General features: G+C 27.4%; 4 protein-coding genes across 6 annotated transcripts; 3 read left to right on the top strand and 1 right to left on the bottom strand.

Moving 5' to 3' along the window:
• Positions 1-556: 556 nt before the first annotated feature.
• Positions 557-7,478, bottom strand: LOC141537760 (uncharacterized). 2 transcript variants are annotated; one of them, XM_074258939.1, is made up of 7 exons: positions 7,329-7,478; positions 6,059-6,245; positions 5,388-5,491; positions 4,151-4,230; positions 3,233-3,439; positions 3,036-3,116; positions 557-1,449 (listed from the first exon to the last, which is right to left on the bottom strand). In XM_074258939.1, exons 2-7 carry the CDS (start codon positions 6,184-6,186, stop codon positions 1,171-1,173), a joined length of 879 nt encoding a protein of 292 aa, XP_074115040.1. In that variant the 5' UTR covers positions 6,187-6,245; positions 7,329-7,478; the 3' UTR covers positions 557-1,170. The 2 variants fall into 2 exon arrangements, with proteins under 2 accessions (XP_074115040.1, XP_074115041.1); XM_074258940.1 differs by lacking the exons at positions 6,059-6,245; positions 7,329-7,478 and adding an exon at positions 5,589-5,628.
• Positions 7,479-7,808: 330 nt separating this feature from the next.
• Positions 7,809-13,266, top strand: LOC141537762 (protein D1-like). Of its 2 annotated transcripts, XR_012480962.1 has the most exons (5): positions 7,809-8,975; positions 9,032-9,141; positions 9,209-9,329; positions 9,941-10,932; positions 12,815-13,266. XR_012480962.1 is itself a non-coding variant. In XM_074258942.1 (4 exons), the coding sequence occupies exons 1-4, from the start codon at positions 8,960-8,962 to the stop codon at positions 10,306-10,308; spliced, it is 615 nt and encodes a 204-aa protein (XP_074115043.1). In that variant the 5' UTR covers positions 7,809-8,959; the 3' UTR covers positions 10,309-12,330. The 2 variants fall into 2 exon arrangements, 1 of the variants encoding a protein (XP_074115043.1); XM_074258942.1 differs by lacking the exon at positions 12,815-13,266 and having other exon boundaries at positions 9,941-12,330.
• LOC141537667 (phosphatidylethanolamine-binding protein homolog F40A3.3-like) lies at positions 10,735-13,617 on the top strand. Its single transcript, XM_074258790.1, has 4 exons — positions 10,735-10,750; positions 12,815-12,921; positions 12,977-13,097; positions 13,373-13,617. The coding sequence occupies exons 1-4, from the start codon at positions 10,735-10,737 to the stop codon at positions 13,615-13,617; spliced, it is 489 nt and encodes a 162-aa protein (XP_074114891.1).
• On the top strand, positions 13,423-16,709 carry LOC141537761 (protein D1-like). The gene is made up of 5 exons (XM_074258941.1): positions 13,423-13,700; positions 15,137-15,201; positions 15,274-15,383; positions 15,459-15,579; positions 16,213-16,709. Exons 1-5 carry the CDS (start codon positions 13,636-13,638, stop codon positions 16,560-16,562), a joined length of 711 nt encoding a protein of 236 aa, XP_074115042.1. The 5' UTR covers positions 13,423-13,635; the 3' UTR covers positions 16,563-16,709.
• Positions 16,710-16,735: the final 26 nt, after the last annotated feature.

Consider the following 16,735-nt stretch of genomic DNA (forward strand, 5'->3'; position numbering starts at 1 on the left):
TAGTAAATTTGTTTGTATTTATTGTAGATTGGTAATTTATATGTTTAATTTTAAGTACCAAAACCGATAAAAAAATTTTTTTTGGTTAATTTTTGCTAGCGCATGAATTATTTAAGAGCAAAAAAAAAAATGTAACTTTGCTAGCAGATAAATAAAATTTATTCTTTTATTGTAATTATCTTTTGGTAATTTTTTTATTTCGTAATTTTAAGAAAATTTTGTTATAATATTGTGTTACAGATGTCATAAGAGCGTATAATAAAAATTCAGTTTTTTTTCTAAGTCCAAAAAAATTTTTAGTTTGAAAAAAAATTTTTTTTTGGAAACTGACGTATTTTTGTATGAAACGTGTAGAAATGCAAAAAAAATTTTTTTTCAAACTAAAAATTTTTTTGGACTTAGAAAAAAAAAACAGAATTTTTATCATAATTTTTTTTTTCTGGAATAAAGTCTTATTTTATTTAAAAAAAAAAAAAATTATTAAAAACAATAATTAACTTCGTTAAAAATTTATTAGTAAAATAATTATCAGAACAATTGCTAATTATTCTTGAGAATTACATAAAAAAATACATATACTTTTATAATATTCGTTTTTTAAAATTATTTTCTCGATTTTTTTTCGTTCGTTTTAAATAATAAATATATATATAATATTTTAAAAATTATTAATTTTATTTTTTACGGACTAAATTTAAGCCAAAATTAATATTTTTCTTAAAATAAAAATAATATCTGATTTTATTAAACAATAACTTCAAACATTATAAATTTAGTTTTGTAAATAAATTAGCGTGACTTTGAAACATTGAGGTATTTAATAGTCACAATTTAGCTATGTAAAAATTTTGGCTCATGATTTAAATTAATATTATGACAAGTTTTATATTTTGATCCAATTTCTAGCTTAGCTGTAAGTCATTAATTAAATCAATAGAATAATTTAATTATTAGCTGACATAATTCTTTCAACAATTATTAATCATCTAGATAAAAATAATTAATGACAAATTGGTTTATTAGATTGCATTGAAATTTAATTTTTTTAATAAATTATTTTATAAATTAATCAGTGTCAAAATATAAAACTTGTTTGATTATTTTTTAGTAATAATTTTTAGAGAAAATTTATAATTTATATTTTTATATATAATTAAAAATAAGTGTGAGTTAATGCTGATAAGACGGTGTAAAGTATTGAGTACCAGGAGGAGCTCGGTAGCCTGGATAATTACTGTTGAGAGCGTGTTGAGCAAAGAATTCTCCATAATCTTTATTAACACGCCTAGGTCTGAAAGCCGGGCCTTTGGCTAGTGCCATTCTCGCTTGGTTTTCAAGTTCTGATTGTTGTTTAACTGACTCTGGAGGCCACTTTAAATCTCCTCTCATTACTCCGCTCATAGGTGCCATCGTAGCAGCTGGCTGGGCTTGATAAACTGGCGCTGGATCCTTAAAAAAAAAAAAAATCTTAACATTGTATTTTAAATAACGGCTAGAATTCAAATTTGCGCGCGCATGAATTTAGGATTTGCATATATTTTTATGTTTTGATATATTTGACCAATCACGTTACGAATAGGTTGCTTACATGATATATTTTCATATTTTTCATATAAATTATAACAGTGGATTTTAGCCAATCACCAACGAGAAACTGATCGTTTTAAAAGTCTGGCAACACTGCATCAGCGTTAAGATATTTTATAGTGGTTACACTGTAGTATTTTGGACCAGCTGTAGACTAACCTCTGTTTTGATGAAAGCGTTTATTTATTTATTTACATACATTTATTCGGAAATATAATTACAATATCTGAAAAAAAAAAAAAAAAAAAAAAAAAAAATAATTGACAGTATTGTTTTGTTTTTTCAGAAAAATCAGTAATTAAATTTTTTGTGTTGATGTATTAACTGATTTTAAATTTTACTATTTTTTATTATTTCATCTGACTATTATTTTTATAACTTATCAAAGATTAATATATACTATTATATTAAAATAGTTAACTTTTTTGAATTTTTAATAAATATAGAAAAATACTTATTTTTATAAAATAATCATTGTTATTTTTTTTTTTAAATAAATAAAATTAATAACTATAATATTACACCTAACGTACATTAAACTTTTCAAATTTTTCAGCGCATGCGCGTCTCATACTTTTTTCTTGGCTCACAAAAGTTGCGTTGTTGCCATAGCTTTATTAACGTATCCCTTTCTCGGCTAAAGTCTGGTAAATTTTTCATTACTTATTAACAAATATTTGTGAAACTGTCTAATAATTATCAATGAAATTATTTTTAAAAAATTGTTTAGTTGTTAGTTAACGTTACTCTAGTTTTTTAAAAAGATCCTAAGAAAAGTTTCTGAGATATAAAAATGTTTGTAGGTAAACTTTTGGATATCCCGTATACCGTAATGTATAAGAGCGTTCAAAACTCAAACTTTGAAATTAAATATCTCTGAAACTAGATGGTCAAAAATTTTAAAATTGCGCCAATCGATGCAGAATTATATGAGCATTAATCTGTCAAAATTAAAAAAAAATCCTAAGAAAACGACTCTAGCGTGAGTATTATATCAAATTTTTTAACCTTTTAATGAATTTTTTATAATACTTAAATTAAAATATTGTAAAGCAACTATGATATTTTGAGTATCATAATTCTTGGCAATTTAATCCGTCATGTCATTATTAATTGGGTTTCCTTGACAATATATCAAACTGGAGGCGGTTTTTAAAACAAATCCTAGGTTGTTTAACGATACAATATTTTGGACGTAAGCCCATTTTTAAAATATCATTTTTTCTCAGTGTTGTAAGATATTTTAGTTTCGTAAATATACGTTAAACATTTTATAAATAAAACACTATGCTTGAAGTAAATATTACAGCAAGCGCGTCAACAGTATGATTTATATTTGAAAAACCGCCAACATTACTCTAATAAATATAATATCTTTATATCATAATTTCATAAAACAAATCGAAGCGTATTAAATATATAATCATAAGACAATAAAAATAATTTACTTGAGAAAACGGCGCTTTTGGTCTAAGAGTGATTGTCGTTGGTGGAGGTTCAAAATTAACTGACTGACTTTGCGGTGAGTACTGAAAATATTTCAAAATATAAATTTATATTTATATTTACAATTTACGCGCAATAACAACAACAACAACAACAACAACAACAACAATAACAATAACAACATTTTTTTTTAACTTACATGTGACGGCGATTGATTCGAGTGCTGGTGGTTCCAAGTTGGAGTCGGCGAAATTGTCGGTGGCGTGACTGGCGCCCAATTTTTGAGATTCGGTTGCTGTTGGAAGTGTGAAGACTGTTTTAGGGACCCACCCGGGCTGATTGGCTGAGGTGATGCCCCTGATACAGGACTGCTTTGATATGAAACGTGTTCACCAAGTCCACGTGTCTTTAAAAAAAAATTTTTTATTTGTAAAAATTTGGAAAATCCAAAATTGCAAGCTTTAACGCTTAATTATTTGGTAAATATTTACAAGTTGGGTCAAACACTTTAATTTTTATTTTTTTGAACGAATTTTCTATTTGATTTTATTGAGATTTTTTTTTTTTTTTAGAAAAATACATAAAAAAATTAACAATTAAAAAAAAAAGTTGATTATTACTATTTTAAAAAATTAAAAAATTTTTTTTTCAAATTGTAAAATTTAACTTTTTTTTAAAATTGTTCTTTTTATATATATATATATATATATATATATATATATATATATATATATATATATATAAAAAAATAAATAAATAAAATAGAAAAATGGCTATCAGGCTACAAAGGCGCGAAATTTCAAAAATTTCAAATATATTTTGTCATAATAATTTTTTCTTAATTTTAATCACACAAAACACCTTAAAAAACTGTAAAATAAAAAAATTAGGTAATTTTCAAAAATTACAAATGAAGTCAAAAAAAAAAAAAAAAATTGTGAAAAATTTGCAAAATTCAGAAAATAAATTTATTTGTATTTTCTCGATGTATATCTTCTAATATCATTGTAAAAGTGCAATATAATTGTAAAAGAGGAATTTGAAGATAAAAAAATTGCTTGACCTTGACAAGTCGGGAGTAAAACACTTTGAGGCGTGCAATAAAAAGTAAGGTTACCTTAGCTTGAACTGGAGACTGCTCGATGTAATCAACCAGGTCGTGGTCCTGAGGTGGTGGCCAGGCAACTCTTCTTAAACCTTATTTAATAAATTAAAACTTTATTATTATTATTTAGTACTAAAAAAATCAATTCACAAATTAGGATGAATAAAATATTTCTACATACTTATAAAATTGAAATTAACAAGATTTAATTATTATTTCAGTTAAAACAATAAATGATAGAAATTCAGCTTTGCCAAACAGGAATCTCGCCAACAACTGAAGTTAACTCAAAATCTAGATCCCAGCTTGTTACCCTGGATTGACGAATAATCACGGTAACGATCCCGGCGAACGATTTTAGAGCTTACACCAGGGTCGAACAACTAATAAAACCGAGGTGGGGATTTTGTAAGATTGATATATTACAATGCAAAAGAAGAGGGAGAGAGAGAGATCTAACAAAATTTATAGATTAATAATATACAAATGTAATTCTCTAACTTATTCAATCGTTAAAATGATCTATTTAATGGTAATTATTTTTCATTTTGATTTTATATCATGAAACTAAAAATTTAATACATGTTTTAGTTTAAAGATTGTTAGATTGAAGTTTATGACTGTTATTGTTTACTTTCTTCGCTAGTTGTTTACCTGTGCCGGGGTTAAAAAGCAATCGGCATTGTCGACCGTCTTGGGGACAGAAAGGTGGCCAATATTCACGGATATGGCTTTTAAGTCTTATTATCTCTCTAACTTCCATTGTTGATAAAGAAAGTTGGTTTTCTATTTCAATATTTTCTTTAAGGTTCCAAAGTAGAGAAGAAAAAGCAGGGCAGAAAAAGAAGAAAAGTAAAGCAGTTGCAGGGATTAAAGCAATATTTTTTTCAATCATTGAGAGTGTAGTCTAATTTGTCAGCTAAGAAAATAAGAAATTTTTTGGTGAGTTTGATATTGAAAATTTGTTTATATAAAATATTAGGGATGATAATTGAAATCTTGAAATATGAAAATTTTTTTGTTGATCATAATGAGTATAATCCAGATGGAGTATGTTTAGAATTTTGGAAAATAAAAAGAAAAGTGATGATCGTAAAAATACAATCTAAAATTTCACGCATGATCAGAATTAATTTCTTAATTATAAGAATAATATTAAATCAGAATTTTGGAAAATTAAAAAGAAAAAAACGAGACTACACCCTCGATTAATTAATAAAAAATTTATTGATAAATAAAATAATCTTACCGGGCTGACCACCATTTCGCAGTCTAATTTCTTCTTCTTCCAGCATTTTTAGCACCGCGCTGTTTTGCAAATTAGCTGGCTTTGCCAGTTGGTTGAAATCAATTCTGTGAAAGATAAAAATTTTTTATTAATTATTAATAAAATATAATTTATACCGCTGATGATAAAAAAAAAATTTTTTTTTGCTACTCGCAATCGAACCTCATCTGTGCAGCCTTCATCGCGATTCAGAAGCTAATAGTAAATTTTCAATTGCTCGAGCCGTTAAATTAATGATCGGAACAATAGATGTTATATGTTATATATGAAATAAAATTAAGTACGCGTAATACTTTTGCGCAATTCCGAAATAAACCTCAGCGTTTATTTATGCGTTGAATGATTCGCCCCTCTTAAAATAATCTGGATGAATCATTCTAGACCTCTTCAATTAACAATCTCTTGGTCACACTTTGAGGAAGAAATTTTTGACGCAAGGTGGTTTACACTTGTTCTTCCTTGCCAACAGATGTACTACGTACAGTATAACTATATATTTTATTTCTTCTCTTTTAACCCGTCATCTTTATTTTATTTTTTTTTTTTGTTCAGTTCGATTTTATTTTATAAAATCTATTTATATATTAAATATACACACACTTTTAAATTAAATATTTTTAGATAATACTTACCCAACGGCACCATTCGATAATAATCTCGTCTGTTTTTCCAATGTCTCCTGAATAGCTTGAGGTGAGTACAGGTTTATAGGGGAATTAAATTGCTTGTTAACAAACTTCGGTGCTTGGCCTGCCAGCATTTTGATGATTATTTTTTTCACGTGGAAAATTTACCGTCACTTATTCAAATAATTTATTGCTGAAAATTAAAAAAAAAAAAAATAAACAATAATAATAAAATTTGTTAAATTGCACTGTACTTTCTTAAATATTGACATTTTTAAAGATATAAGCTCATCCCGATGTTACACTTGTCAAGAGCTTTCATTGGAGTACCCACATGCATTTTTCATATATTTTTCATATATACATATATATAATATATATAAATATATGAAATATATGAAAAATGCATGTGGGTACTCAAATGAAAGGTCTTGATGAGTATAATGTCAGGGTGAGCTTATATCTTTAAAAATTTCAATAGTTCACAAGATATTTGTTAAATTGCACTGTAGCCTTTTAACTATTGGCGTTTTTAAAGATATAAGCTCATCCGGATATTACACTCGTTAAGAGCTTTTATTTGAGTACCCACATGCATTTTTTATATATTTTTCATATTTACATATATATAATATATATAAATATATAAAATATATGAAAAATGCATGTGGGTACTCAAATGAAAGGTCTCGATGAGTGTAATGTCGGGATGGGCTTATATCTTTAAAAATGTAAATATTTCACAAGATACAAGGTCATTTCTTAATTATGTATCTCGAGATAATGCATTTTTGAATTCAGTATTAAATTGACTATCGGTGAAAATTAAATGAAACCTTGAAAAGTGATATTGCACAGTGATTTAAGGTGTTGCAAATATTGTATAACTAAGTTAACGGGTCATTCTAGTTGAAATTTGTATCCTGAAAGGACCGTATCTATAATAAAATTATGTAAGATTATAAGAGATATTAAAATATTTCGACAAAGTATAAGCGCGTGGCCTACTGCCTCTCTAGTTATTTTAGATACTAAATTCCTCCAAATATATCTTCAACATCCAGCGCAAAATTTTATCTTCTATTACTCCATTTAATTTAATGTCCTAATAATTTTTTTTTTTTTTTTTATCATTCTTCATGACACAGTATACAATTGTTATTTATAAATTTGTGGCAAAAAATGTGTATTATTAATTTTTAATCAGAAAATTATAAAAAAATATTTTTCTATTACAAAATTATTAATAAAATGTAAGATCAATAATTTTACTTACGATATTTACAAAAGTAGCGTCGCTAGTTCGAAGAAGAAGATTGTTAAAATGTAACTGAATTTCAATTGTAAAAGCTTTAAAGCTGGAACCTCGAGATTTCGGTTTCCTCCACCAATTCTCTTACGTCTTCTTCGCGAGTTATTTTTGTGATATATACTTATATTATAAATGTTTCTTTCTTATTTATACTGCGTAATTTATATTCATAATTTTTTTTTTTTAACATCGAACTTGTTATTTTTTTAAATATTAAGTGACCTTATTTTTTTATTATAAATAATATGTTAATAAATAAAAATATATTTTGATGATTATTATTGTAGCTTACTGGATTTAAAAATTCCAGTTTGTCTTTTCATTTTTAGGATTTATTTCCTTCAATTTTACATAGTATTTACACCACTTGGGAAGAAAAAGCCGAATGTATCTTGAAAAAATTAAATTTACTGTGTAATTATTTTTTTACTATTTTTAGTTGTGTAATAAGTATGTTTTTCATTGTTATTATTGGACGAATGAGTCATATGAAAGATATAATTTCAAATGTGCGGCAAATTAGACCTCCGAATTATGAAAAATTACAAAAATTAGAAATATTTTTTTTCTTATGTAAAGTACACGGAAAGAACAAGATGATACTGGATATCATCCCAGATTATACTGAGTGAAAAAAAAAATTCAGATAGTAGACAGTATAATCCAGATATCACCCAGTATAATCCAGATTATAATGAGTATAATCCAGTTTACATTGAGTATAATCCAGATATCATCCAGTATAATCCAGATTACAATGAGTATAATCCAGATATCACCCAGTATAATCTGTATTATACTAGTTACTATCTAAAAAATTAACGGAGAACAAAAGAATTTTTTTGGGTAAAAAATTGACGCAAACTAAGACCAAAGTTAAATTAAAAATTTATTACAAACATGAGGAAGAAACTTTTTATACGCTAATTATGTCATTTAACTATCGCCCTTGTTTTTTATGTTTAGATACGAGTAATTATAGTGATGCTATCAACGTAATTACCGTAAAACCGCGACAAATTGTTTTATTTGATTGATATATTACACTGCACACGCGATTTTTTTGTTACGCGTAATTTTTCTTTTAATATGACTTAATAAATGTATTTATTGTTCATTAATAATTTATTTTTTAAATTATTACTCGACTACGCCTCGGACGTTAAAATTACGCTCGTTTTGAGCCTTCCCGCTAAAAACCTTAAGCCACAATCCACCACATTTGAAAAAATTTTTTTTCGTGGTTTTTTTGAATTTTTTTAAAAATCGAGCTTTAATAATAATTAATGATAATTAATTTCACAATCCAGTCATTTCTATGCGTGCATGCAGAAAAATTTTTTGTCATAAAAGCATGTGAATAAATATTTATCAAAAAAGCGACCATTTTGTTCTTAATTTACAATTTATAATTTCTTGTTATCTTTATAATGAATTAATTGAAATTAATGATTAAATATTAACACTTAATAATTTGCTTAATACTGATGTTGAAATTCAGCATTAACTTTGGAAGAATTTTTTTATTTAAAGTAATCCACATACATCCTGGTATTAATGCACCTGGAGTATTCGATTAATACACCCATTAAAAGATGAAGATTCTATTGAGTGAGTTTCATCGATATTTTTTTATTTTACTGGTATTAACCTCGTTTTTGTGGCAGTTTTTTTCAGCCTCCTTGGAGCTGTCGTGTGTATTGACGTCGGCTTGGCGTTCAAAAAGGCGAAACTTGTCGACGATGTTATCAATTCTGCACCCAAGGAAGAATTGGTGGTAAGTTCATTCAGAATTATCCGCCATTTTGTTGTTGTGATGAAAATTTTTTGGATTTTTTGTTTAGGTGTTTTATGGAAATGATCAAATTATCATGGGCAATAATGTGACTCTAGTGGAAACTGTTAGTAGACCGAAAGTTGTCTACGAATTTCAGAAAGAAGAATATTACACTTTGGTTTTGTTGGGTAAGTTTGCTTATTTATATGTTCCTTAAGCTTAGTTTTCAATCTACTTAAAGAAATTTTCTCAGAAATTTGTCTTAAACTAAAGTTCCGTGGTAATTTCCACTAAGTCAGGGGTATTTATTAATGATACTTAGGACCAGTTTCCATATTAATGTTCCTTAAGTCAAGTTTTCATGTTTACAAGTTCTCGTTTTCATATTCCGCGTGTTATTGTTGTATGTTGATGTTTCTTAAGCCTAGTTTCCATATTCATGTTCCTTAAGGTGAGTTTCTATTTTCATGTTCCTTAAGGCGAGTTTCCATTTTCATGTTCCTAAAGTAGAGTTTCCATGTTAATTTTTTTAAGTAAAGTTTTTATGTTAATATTTCTTAAGTCAAATTTTCATGTGAATGTTCGTACCTTAAGTCACGTTTTCATGTAAATATTCCTGAAGATATTGTTTTATATTAAAGTTCCTTAAACTAACGTTTCCATGTATAATAACGGTCCTTACGGCGAATTTCCATGTAAATGTTCCTTAAGACAAATTTCCATTAAAATTATTCACCTAACCTATAACCAGAACAATTCAAAATCTCTAAACGATAAAAATATATTAAAATAATTACAGACGCAGACCCCTTTAGCAATAAATGTCCCTTCGGCGGGGAACTTCTCATGTGGCTAGTGGTAAACATTCGCGACGAAGTGAGGAACGGAGAAGAAATAGTACGCTACCGGCACGTCTTCCCACTTCCTCTTACAGGTGTTCATCGGTACCCGATTCTGCTGTACAAACAACCTAAAAAAATCTCCTTCGACGAAAGGTCCGATTCGCCCTTCGACCTGCACACTCGGCTCTTTTTTTCAGCTAAATCTTTCGCGAAGAAATACGAACTTGACGGACCCATCGCTGGAAATTACTTCACTGCTGGATTCGATTTTCCTTTTTTGAACGTAAATTTAAATATTTCTGAAGTTCTACATTATATTCTATAAGCATTGTACTGTACTCTGCAAGTTGTAAAAAAAATTAATTTTGATATTTTAAATATTTTGTAAAATTTTTTTCCATCACAATTTCGTAATTTTTCATTATTCAGGCTTCAGTGAATTTATAATTGTTTGAATTATTTAATGAATGATAACATTTTTTATTGTAATTATTTTATATAAATATTATAACTGAACGCATGAAAAAATCAATTGATGCTCATGCACGACAAAATGGCGGCCAGTGAGCAAATAAATGGAGGGAAATTAGTTTTTATTTTGCAATATATTGCTATCTGGTATACAATATTATAAAAATATTTACAAAGAGCTTTCTGAAAATGAAAACGTAAAAATGACCAGGCTAAAGTAATCCACGGACATCTTGTTTTTAATTGAGTTCACAATTTTAAAAGCCATACCAGCTGCAAGATGAAGATTTTATCAAGTAAGTCAAATTAATATTTTTCGGGTACATTTAAAATAATCATGCTATTTTTCTAGTTTTAGTTGCGGTTATTGTCTTGCTAGATCTCACAGACTTCAAAAAAAAAATCTGTACGATTAGAATTCAAGGCCGCGAATATCATTGATACTGTTGTCGATGACAACGATTACAAGCTACTGACAGTAAGTTTAAATAATAATAAAAAATTATTCTAAGTAGAATTAAATTCTTTGACAAAATCATTAAAATAAGTTTTAAAACTTCAAATTTTGATTTTTTATCAAAATATTTATAAGAAAATTTTTTTGTATAAAATTTAATTTTCTACTAGAATTCAAATTTGCGCGCGCAAACGCGCGCTTTACTATAGCGTTTGCATATATTTTCATGCTTATGATATATTTGATCAATCACGTTACGAATAGTTTGCTCACATGATATATTTTCATATTTTTCATCTAAACTAGAATTTGAATTTGCGCGCGCAAACGCGCGCCTTGACTATAGAATTTGCATATATTTTCATGCTTATGATATATATTCAACCAATCACATCACGAATAAACTGGTTTCACATACATTTCATCTCTATTTTAATATTAAAGATTACAAAAATTAATACAAAAAAGGTTCTAAATTATTATTAAAAATAGTTTATTGTTCTTTAGTTCCGCTCAAAAAAATTCGATGTGAATCTTAATATTTTATTAAAAAAAAAAAAAAAAATTCCCAACATAATTTAAAACTCTTATATAATAATTAATGTTAATATTATTTCATTTGTATATTTGCTTTCCGATAATGTTCGCTTTGATTAACTCCAATTTGTAAAGAAACAATTGTACTCCTCACTAATTCCTTAAATACCAACATGATAAGATTTTTTCCAAGTAAGCCCTTGTGAAAATAATTCTCTGAAAAAACTCTTGAAAAGTCTTTATAACTCTGAATAAGACTTTTCGAAAGTCTTCACATCCCTAATTAAGTAAAGGAAAGACTTAATAAGTCTTCATTACTCTGCAATACTCTTCAAAAGTCAAATTTTCCCTGCAATTTCGGAATTTCTCAAAGAGTTATTAAGACTTGATAAGACTTGTTCAGTTTTACAGGAAAAGAAGAAAATATTTCTTTTCAAAAAAATTACTTATCAGAATTAAATAAAACTATAAAAAAGAATTAATGCATGTTTTAAAAAAATTTTTTTTAAATAATATTTTCATCACGAAAATACTTTGATGGGCATCGAATCACTCATAGTTGAGCAAGTCAAAACATCAACAGCAAATGAAGTGCACTTGATGTTGGAAACAGATACTACTCAAAGAGTAAATCCAATCGGTATTTAATTTGGACTATCAAATATTAAAGTCAACTTTCTAGGTAGGAAAGAATTTTCTATCCACACGCTATCTGCTGGAATTAATTGATACCTAACATATTTTAGTTTACGAATTTACAGTTAGAATCTTTGAGTGTTCTTAGTTTCTAATAGGTGGCATGTGGTTAGAAAATTCTTTCCTACCTAGAAAGTTGACTTTAATATTTGATAGTCCAAATTAAATACCGATTGGATTTACTCTTTGAGTAATATCTGTTTCCAACAGCAAGTGCACTTCATTTGCTGTTGATGTTTTGACTTGCTCAACTATGAGTGATTCGATGCCCATCAAAGTATTTTCGTGATGAAAATATTATTTAAAAAAATTTTTTTAAAACATGCATTAATTCTTTTTATAGTTTTATTTAATTCTGATAAGTAATTTTTTTGAAAAGAAATATTTTCTTCTTTTCCTGTAAAACTGAACAAGTCTTATCAAGTCTTAATAACTCTTTGAGAAATTCCGAAATTGCAGGGAAAATTTGACTTTTGAAGAGTATTGCAGAGTAATGAAGACTTATTAAGTCTTTCCTTTACTTAGTTAGGGATGTGAAGAATTTCGAAAAGTCTTATTCAGAGTTATAAAGACTTGTCAAGAGTTTTTTCAGAGAATTATTTCCACAAGGGAGAAATATTTTTTTAAATTAACAACTTCATATTTAAATTTGATACTCATTTTTTTATAGTTTTAATTGGAGTGTTCGCCATAGTGACAGCAGATGGCTATTATAGTTATATCGAGTATGGTGTCATACCATATGTTTTGGATTCTCTACCAGATGCTCTGTTGCAAGTAATTAAGTATCAAAATTATTAACTAATTGATAATTCTTTTTTATTCATTCAAGTTAGAATATGGCGACAAATTCGTTAACCCAGGAGATATTTTGATACCAACAGAAGCCAAAGATCCACCGGAGATTTATTACCCATTCGAAGATGGAGAGTATTATTGTTTTGTATTGACCGGTAAATTTTTTAATTATTAAAATTATTAAAATCACAATTTTAATCGTCAAAATAATAAAAAAGAACAAATTAATTTTTTACTAAATTATAAATATAATATTTTTCACTTTCTGCGCTCGTGTTTTGGAAAACACTCTTTGCTGGTTGTCCCAACACACAAAATTTTTTTTTCATCGAAAAAATTATTTTAATACTTTTTATCGATAAAAAAAACATTGTAAGCTTTAAAATAATAAAAATAGCTTTAAAATAAATAAAAATATTTTTGATACCAGGTCCGGATGCTCCGGGGGACAGTTATGAAACAATGCCGGAATTTTGGCACGGTGCGATAGTGAATATTCCTGGCGACAGAATTTCAGACGGAGAAACTCTGATGGTCTACATGACTCCAAGTCCTCCAGATGACAATATTTACCATATGTTTACCTGGTTTACAAGCAACCTGGTCAGCTGGATTTTGCGGAAGAGCCGCGGATATCCGAGAATGAAACCAAGGGAAGATCCGGCAAGTCTGTGAGGGAGTTCCCGGAGAAATATGATCTGGGGAATCCAATTGCTGGAAACTTTATCCGGACTACTGTTGACGAGTATAGCTTACAGGTTCGGAGTCAAATGTTTTAAAGTTATTGATAAAATATGTGATGAAATTTTGTTTATTTAAATATAAATTATATATGATATAAAGATAATTAAAATAATATTTAATTTATAATGTTTAAAGAGATCCAAGTTTCTTAAAATTAATTTTTTAATTAATTAAAAACATTGTTGAGGAAATTTTTGAAAAATTGACTGATTAAATAAATATTAAAATTTAATTGATTGATAAAAAATTAGGAAAACGTTTTTTTTTTTTTTTACTTTCATAATTAAGCGCTTAAAATTGCGCTTATTGCGTTTTTGAACTCGAAGAGCTCAAAAATATAATTTTCATGTAGTAAAAACAATAACTTCCCAATTTTTGAAAATTTTCAATTTTTTTAGCGGGAAGTTTAAAAATCTAGTGGGAATTTTTTTTAATTTTGAAAAATAGTCTTCAAAATTGTCTGGAGAAGGTTTGTAAACCCACAGGTTCCTATAGGAATCCATACTTTCTACACTGATAGAAAAACAATCTTAATTCAAGAAATTTTTTTTCTTGAAAATTTGAACTCTTGAAACTAGATATAGATATATTTCTTTCAAGAATTTTTGTTTCTTGGTTCAAGATAGGCGATAACATTGATTCAAGATGTTACCGACTTGTGTTAACAATGGCTTTTTTTTTTTTGAGTCATTAATTTACTTATTTCCAAGAAATAATTTTTTTTCGGTATAACAATTAAATACTATTTAGTTTTTGAAATATACTTTGATGAATTATTTTAAGTTTTTTAAACGATAATGTTATTTTGGTTGAAAAAACTAAATGTATCGATTGAAGATAATATAGCTGTTAAGCCAAGAAAATCTAAATCAATACAAGAAATTCTTAAAGCAAAATAATCATTTGTCTTCCAAAATAAATTCTTAGATCAAGAAAATATCTCTTGAGTCAACATAAATTTTTTATCAGTGTGCCAAAAGGGCGTATCTTAAGATATACACCTTTTTGGTTTTAGTAAATCGTCGGTTTAAAGCCAAAAAGGTATATAAAAATAAATCAGAATTTTTTTTAATTTCGAAAAACAATCTTCAAAATTGTTCGGAGAAGAATTTTAAATCCCACAGGTTCCCATTTTTTTGATATGGTATTTTTTAGCAGGAATTAATTGAATAATCTTACAGAAAATCAATACTAAAATCAGATTAGCTCATGATAAATCAATTATTATTATTATTATTATTATTATTATTATTATTATTATTATTATTATTATTATTATTGCCATAAATATTTACTAAGGCAATTTAATAAAAAAGCAATTGATACTCAGTAGATGTCCTTGCATCAAATAACAAGTTTCTACCTTCACAAATTTAATAATAATAATAATAATAGTAATAATAACATGAATGCAGCTTGTGAAAGACTAGAATATAATAATATTGTATAGCTACACTATATTCATTCGGTCGACGCTCTTCAACTCCGACGGTCGCAACAAAATGAAGTTGGCAGGTTTGTTAATTATTTAAAAAATTATTTATTAATAATTAATTTTTAAATTATAATTATTAATTAATTTTTTAGTTTTTGTGATTGTAATCATCGGAGTTGTCAATGCAGACGTTAAATCAGCCTTTCGGGACTCAAAAATTGTTCCAGATATTATTTTGAACGCACCAACGGAAGAAATAGAAGTAAGTTATTAATTTTTTATTTCATTTATAATCATTTTATATTAAAAAAAAAATTATTTTTTTTTTTTTTTTAAGATAAAATATGGCGACAAAGAAGTGAAATTTGGAAATGAATTAAAGCCAACTAACACCAGGGAAATTCCAGAAGTTCATTACAAACATGAGGGAGGTGTTTTGTACACTCTTGTTTTAACAGGTAATTTTTTTTTTTTTTTTTTTTTTTTAATTAAAATTTAGATATAAATATAAGCACAAGTTGAATTTGTTTGAATAAATTTTATTAAATTTACGAAAGAAACTTTCACTTTGTTACTAAACCGGTTTGTGTGTTACTTGAATGTTTTCTGTTGATTATATTATTGTTCATCGAAGATACTTTTTTGTGAAAAATTTTTACTTTCATTTAGAGAGAAAGTTTGTTGGAGGAATATTTTAAATTGTACATGATAAAATGAGTTTTTATCGTTAAATTTGGTATCATTAGAAATGTCTCTAGGTACATAATTAAGAAATGACCTTGTATCTTGTGAACTATTGATATTTTTAAAGATATAAGCTCACCCTGACATTATACTCATCAAGACCTTTCATTTGAGTACCCACATGCATTTTTCATATATTTTATATATTATATATATGTATATATGAAAAATATATAAAAAATGCATGTGGGTACTCAAATGAAAGCTCTTGATGAGTGTAACATCGGGATGAGCTTATATCTTCAAAAAAGTCAATATTTAAGAAAGTACAGTGCAATTTAACAAAAGTAAGATTATCTAATTCTACTTTAAACTCTCATCCATTGATCCATCAAAATCTCTTCTAGATCCTGACATCCCAGTGCGCGGATATAATCGTGAGTGGCAGCACTGGCTGGTGGGAAACATCCCTGAGGACAAGGTAGCCAAAGGCGAGGTCCTCACCGAGTACGTCGGTCCAGCACCACCCATGAAGTCCGGCAAACATCGGTACGTCTTCCTGCTCTACAAACAGAACCAAGGCGCGATAACTTTCGACGAGCGCCGCATTGGGAACCGCGACAAGCGTCGGAACCGATTTTCCATCAGGAAGTTCGCAGACAAATACAATCTCGAGGGACCAATTGCCGGAAATTACTTCATTGCTCAGTTCGATGACGCCGTCCCTTTGATCCACAAGCAATTGAGCATCAATTAATCATTAATTAATTATTAAATCATGTGTTCAAATCAACATTGAGAAATTGGCTTTATTATCGATACAAAATCATTAAGACAATTTACTTTTTTGGTATTATGGCATTATTCATTATTTAAATACTTAATATTATTATTATTAAATATCTATGCTCATTCGATAATAATTATTAT

This window comes from Cotesia typhae, unplaced genomic scaffold (genome assembly GCF_013202065.1).
Source record: "Cotesia typhae breed Kobodo isofemale line unplaced genomic scaffold, CoteBio_Ctyphae scaffold_91, whole genome shotgun sequence".
In the NCBI taxonomy this organism is placed as follows: domain Eukaryota; kingdom Metazoa; phylum Arthropoda; class Insecta; order Hymenoptera; family Braconidae; genus Cotesia; species Cotesia typhae.

Bases quoted from the DNA above. Each gene is read 5' to 3' on its own strand.
- LOC141537760 (XM_074258939.1), bottom strand. From the start codon at position 6,186: ATGCTGGCAGGCCAAGCACCGAAGTTTGTTAACAAGCAATTTAATTCC. The intron at 3,440-4,150 runs GTAACCTTACTT...TTTTTTTTAAAG, and splicing joins AGTCTCCAGTTCAAGCTAAG to ACACGTGGACTTGGTGAACA. The intron at 3,117-3,232 runs GTAAGTTAAAAA...AAATATTTTCAG, and splicing joins CGAATCAATCGCCGTCACAT to TACTCACCGCAAAGTCAGTC.
- LOC141537762 (XM_074258942.1), top strand. The intron at 9,142-9,208 runs GTAAGTTCATTC...TTTTTTGTTTAG, and splicing joins CACCCAAGGAAGAATTGGTG to GTGTTTTATGGAAATGATCA. The intron at 9,330-9,940 runs GTAAGTTTGCTT...AAATAATTACAG, and splicing joins TTACACTTTGGTTTTGTTGG to ACGCAGACCCCTTTAGCAAT.
- LOC141537667 (XM_074258790.1), top strand. The intron at 12,922-12,976 runs GTAATTAAGTAT...TATTCATTCAAG, and splicing joins TACCAGATGCTCTGTTGCAA to TTAGAATATGGCGACAAATT. The intron at 13,098-13,372 runs GTAAATTTTTTA...TTTTGATACCAG, and splicing joins TTATTGTTTTGTATTGACCG to GTCCGGATGCTCCGGGGGAC.
- LOC141537761 (XM_074258941.1), top strand. From the start codon at position 13,636: ATGATCTGGGGAATCCAATTGCTGGAAACTTTATCCGGACTACTGTTG. The intron at 15,202-15,273 runs GTTTGTTAATTA...TTAATTTTTTAG, and splicing joins CAACAAAATGAAGTTGGCAG to TTTTTGTGATTGTAATCATC. The intron at 15,580-16,212 runs GTAATTTTTTTT...AATCTCTTCTAG, and splicing joins GTACACTCTTGTTTTAACAG to ATCCTGACATCCCAGTGCGC.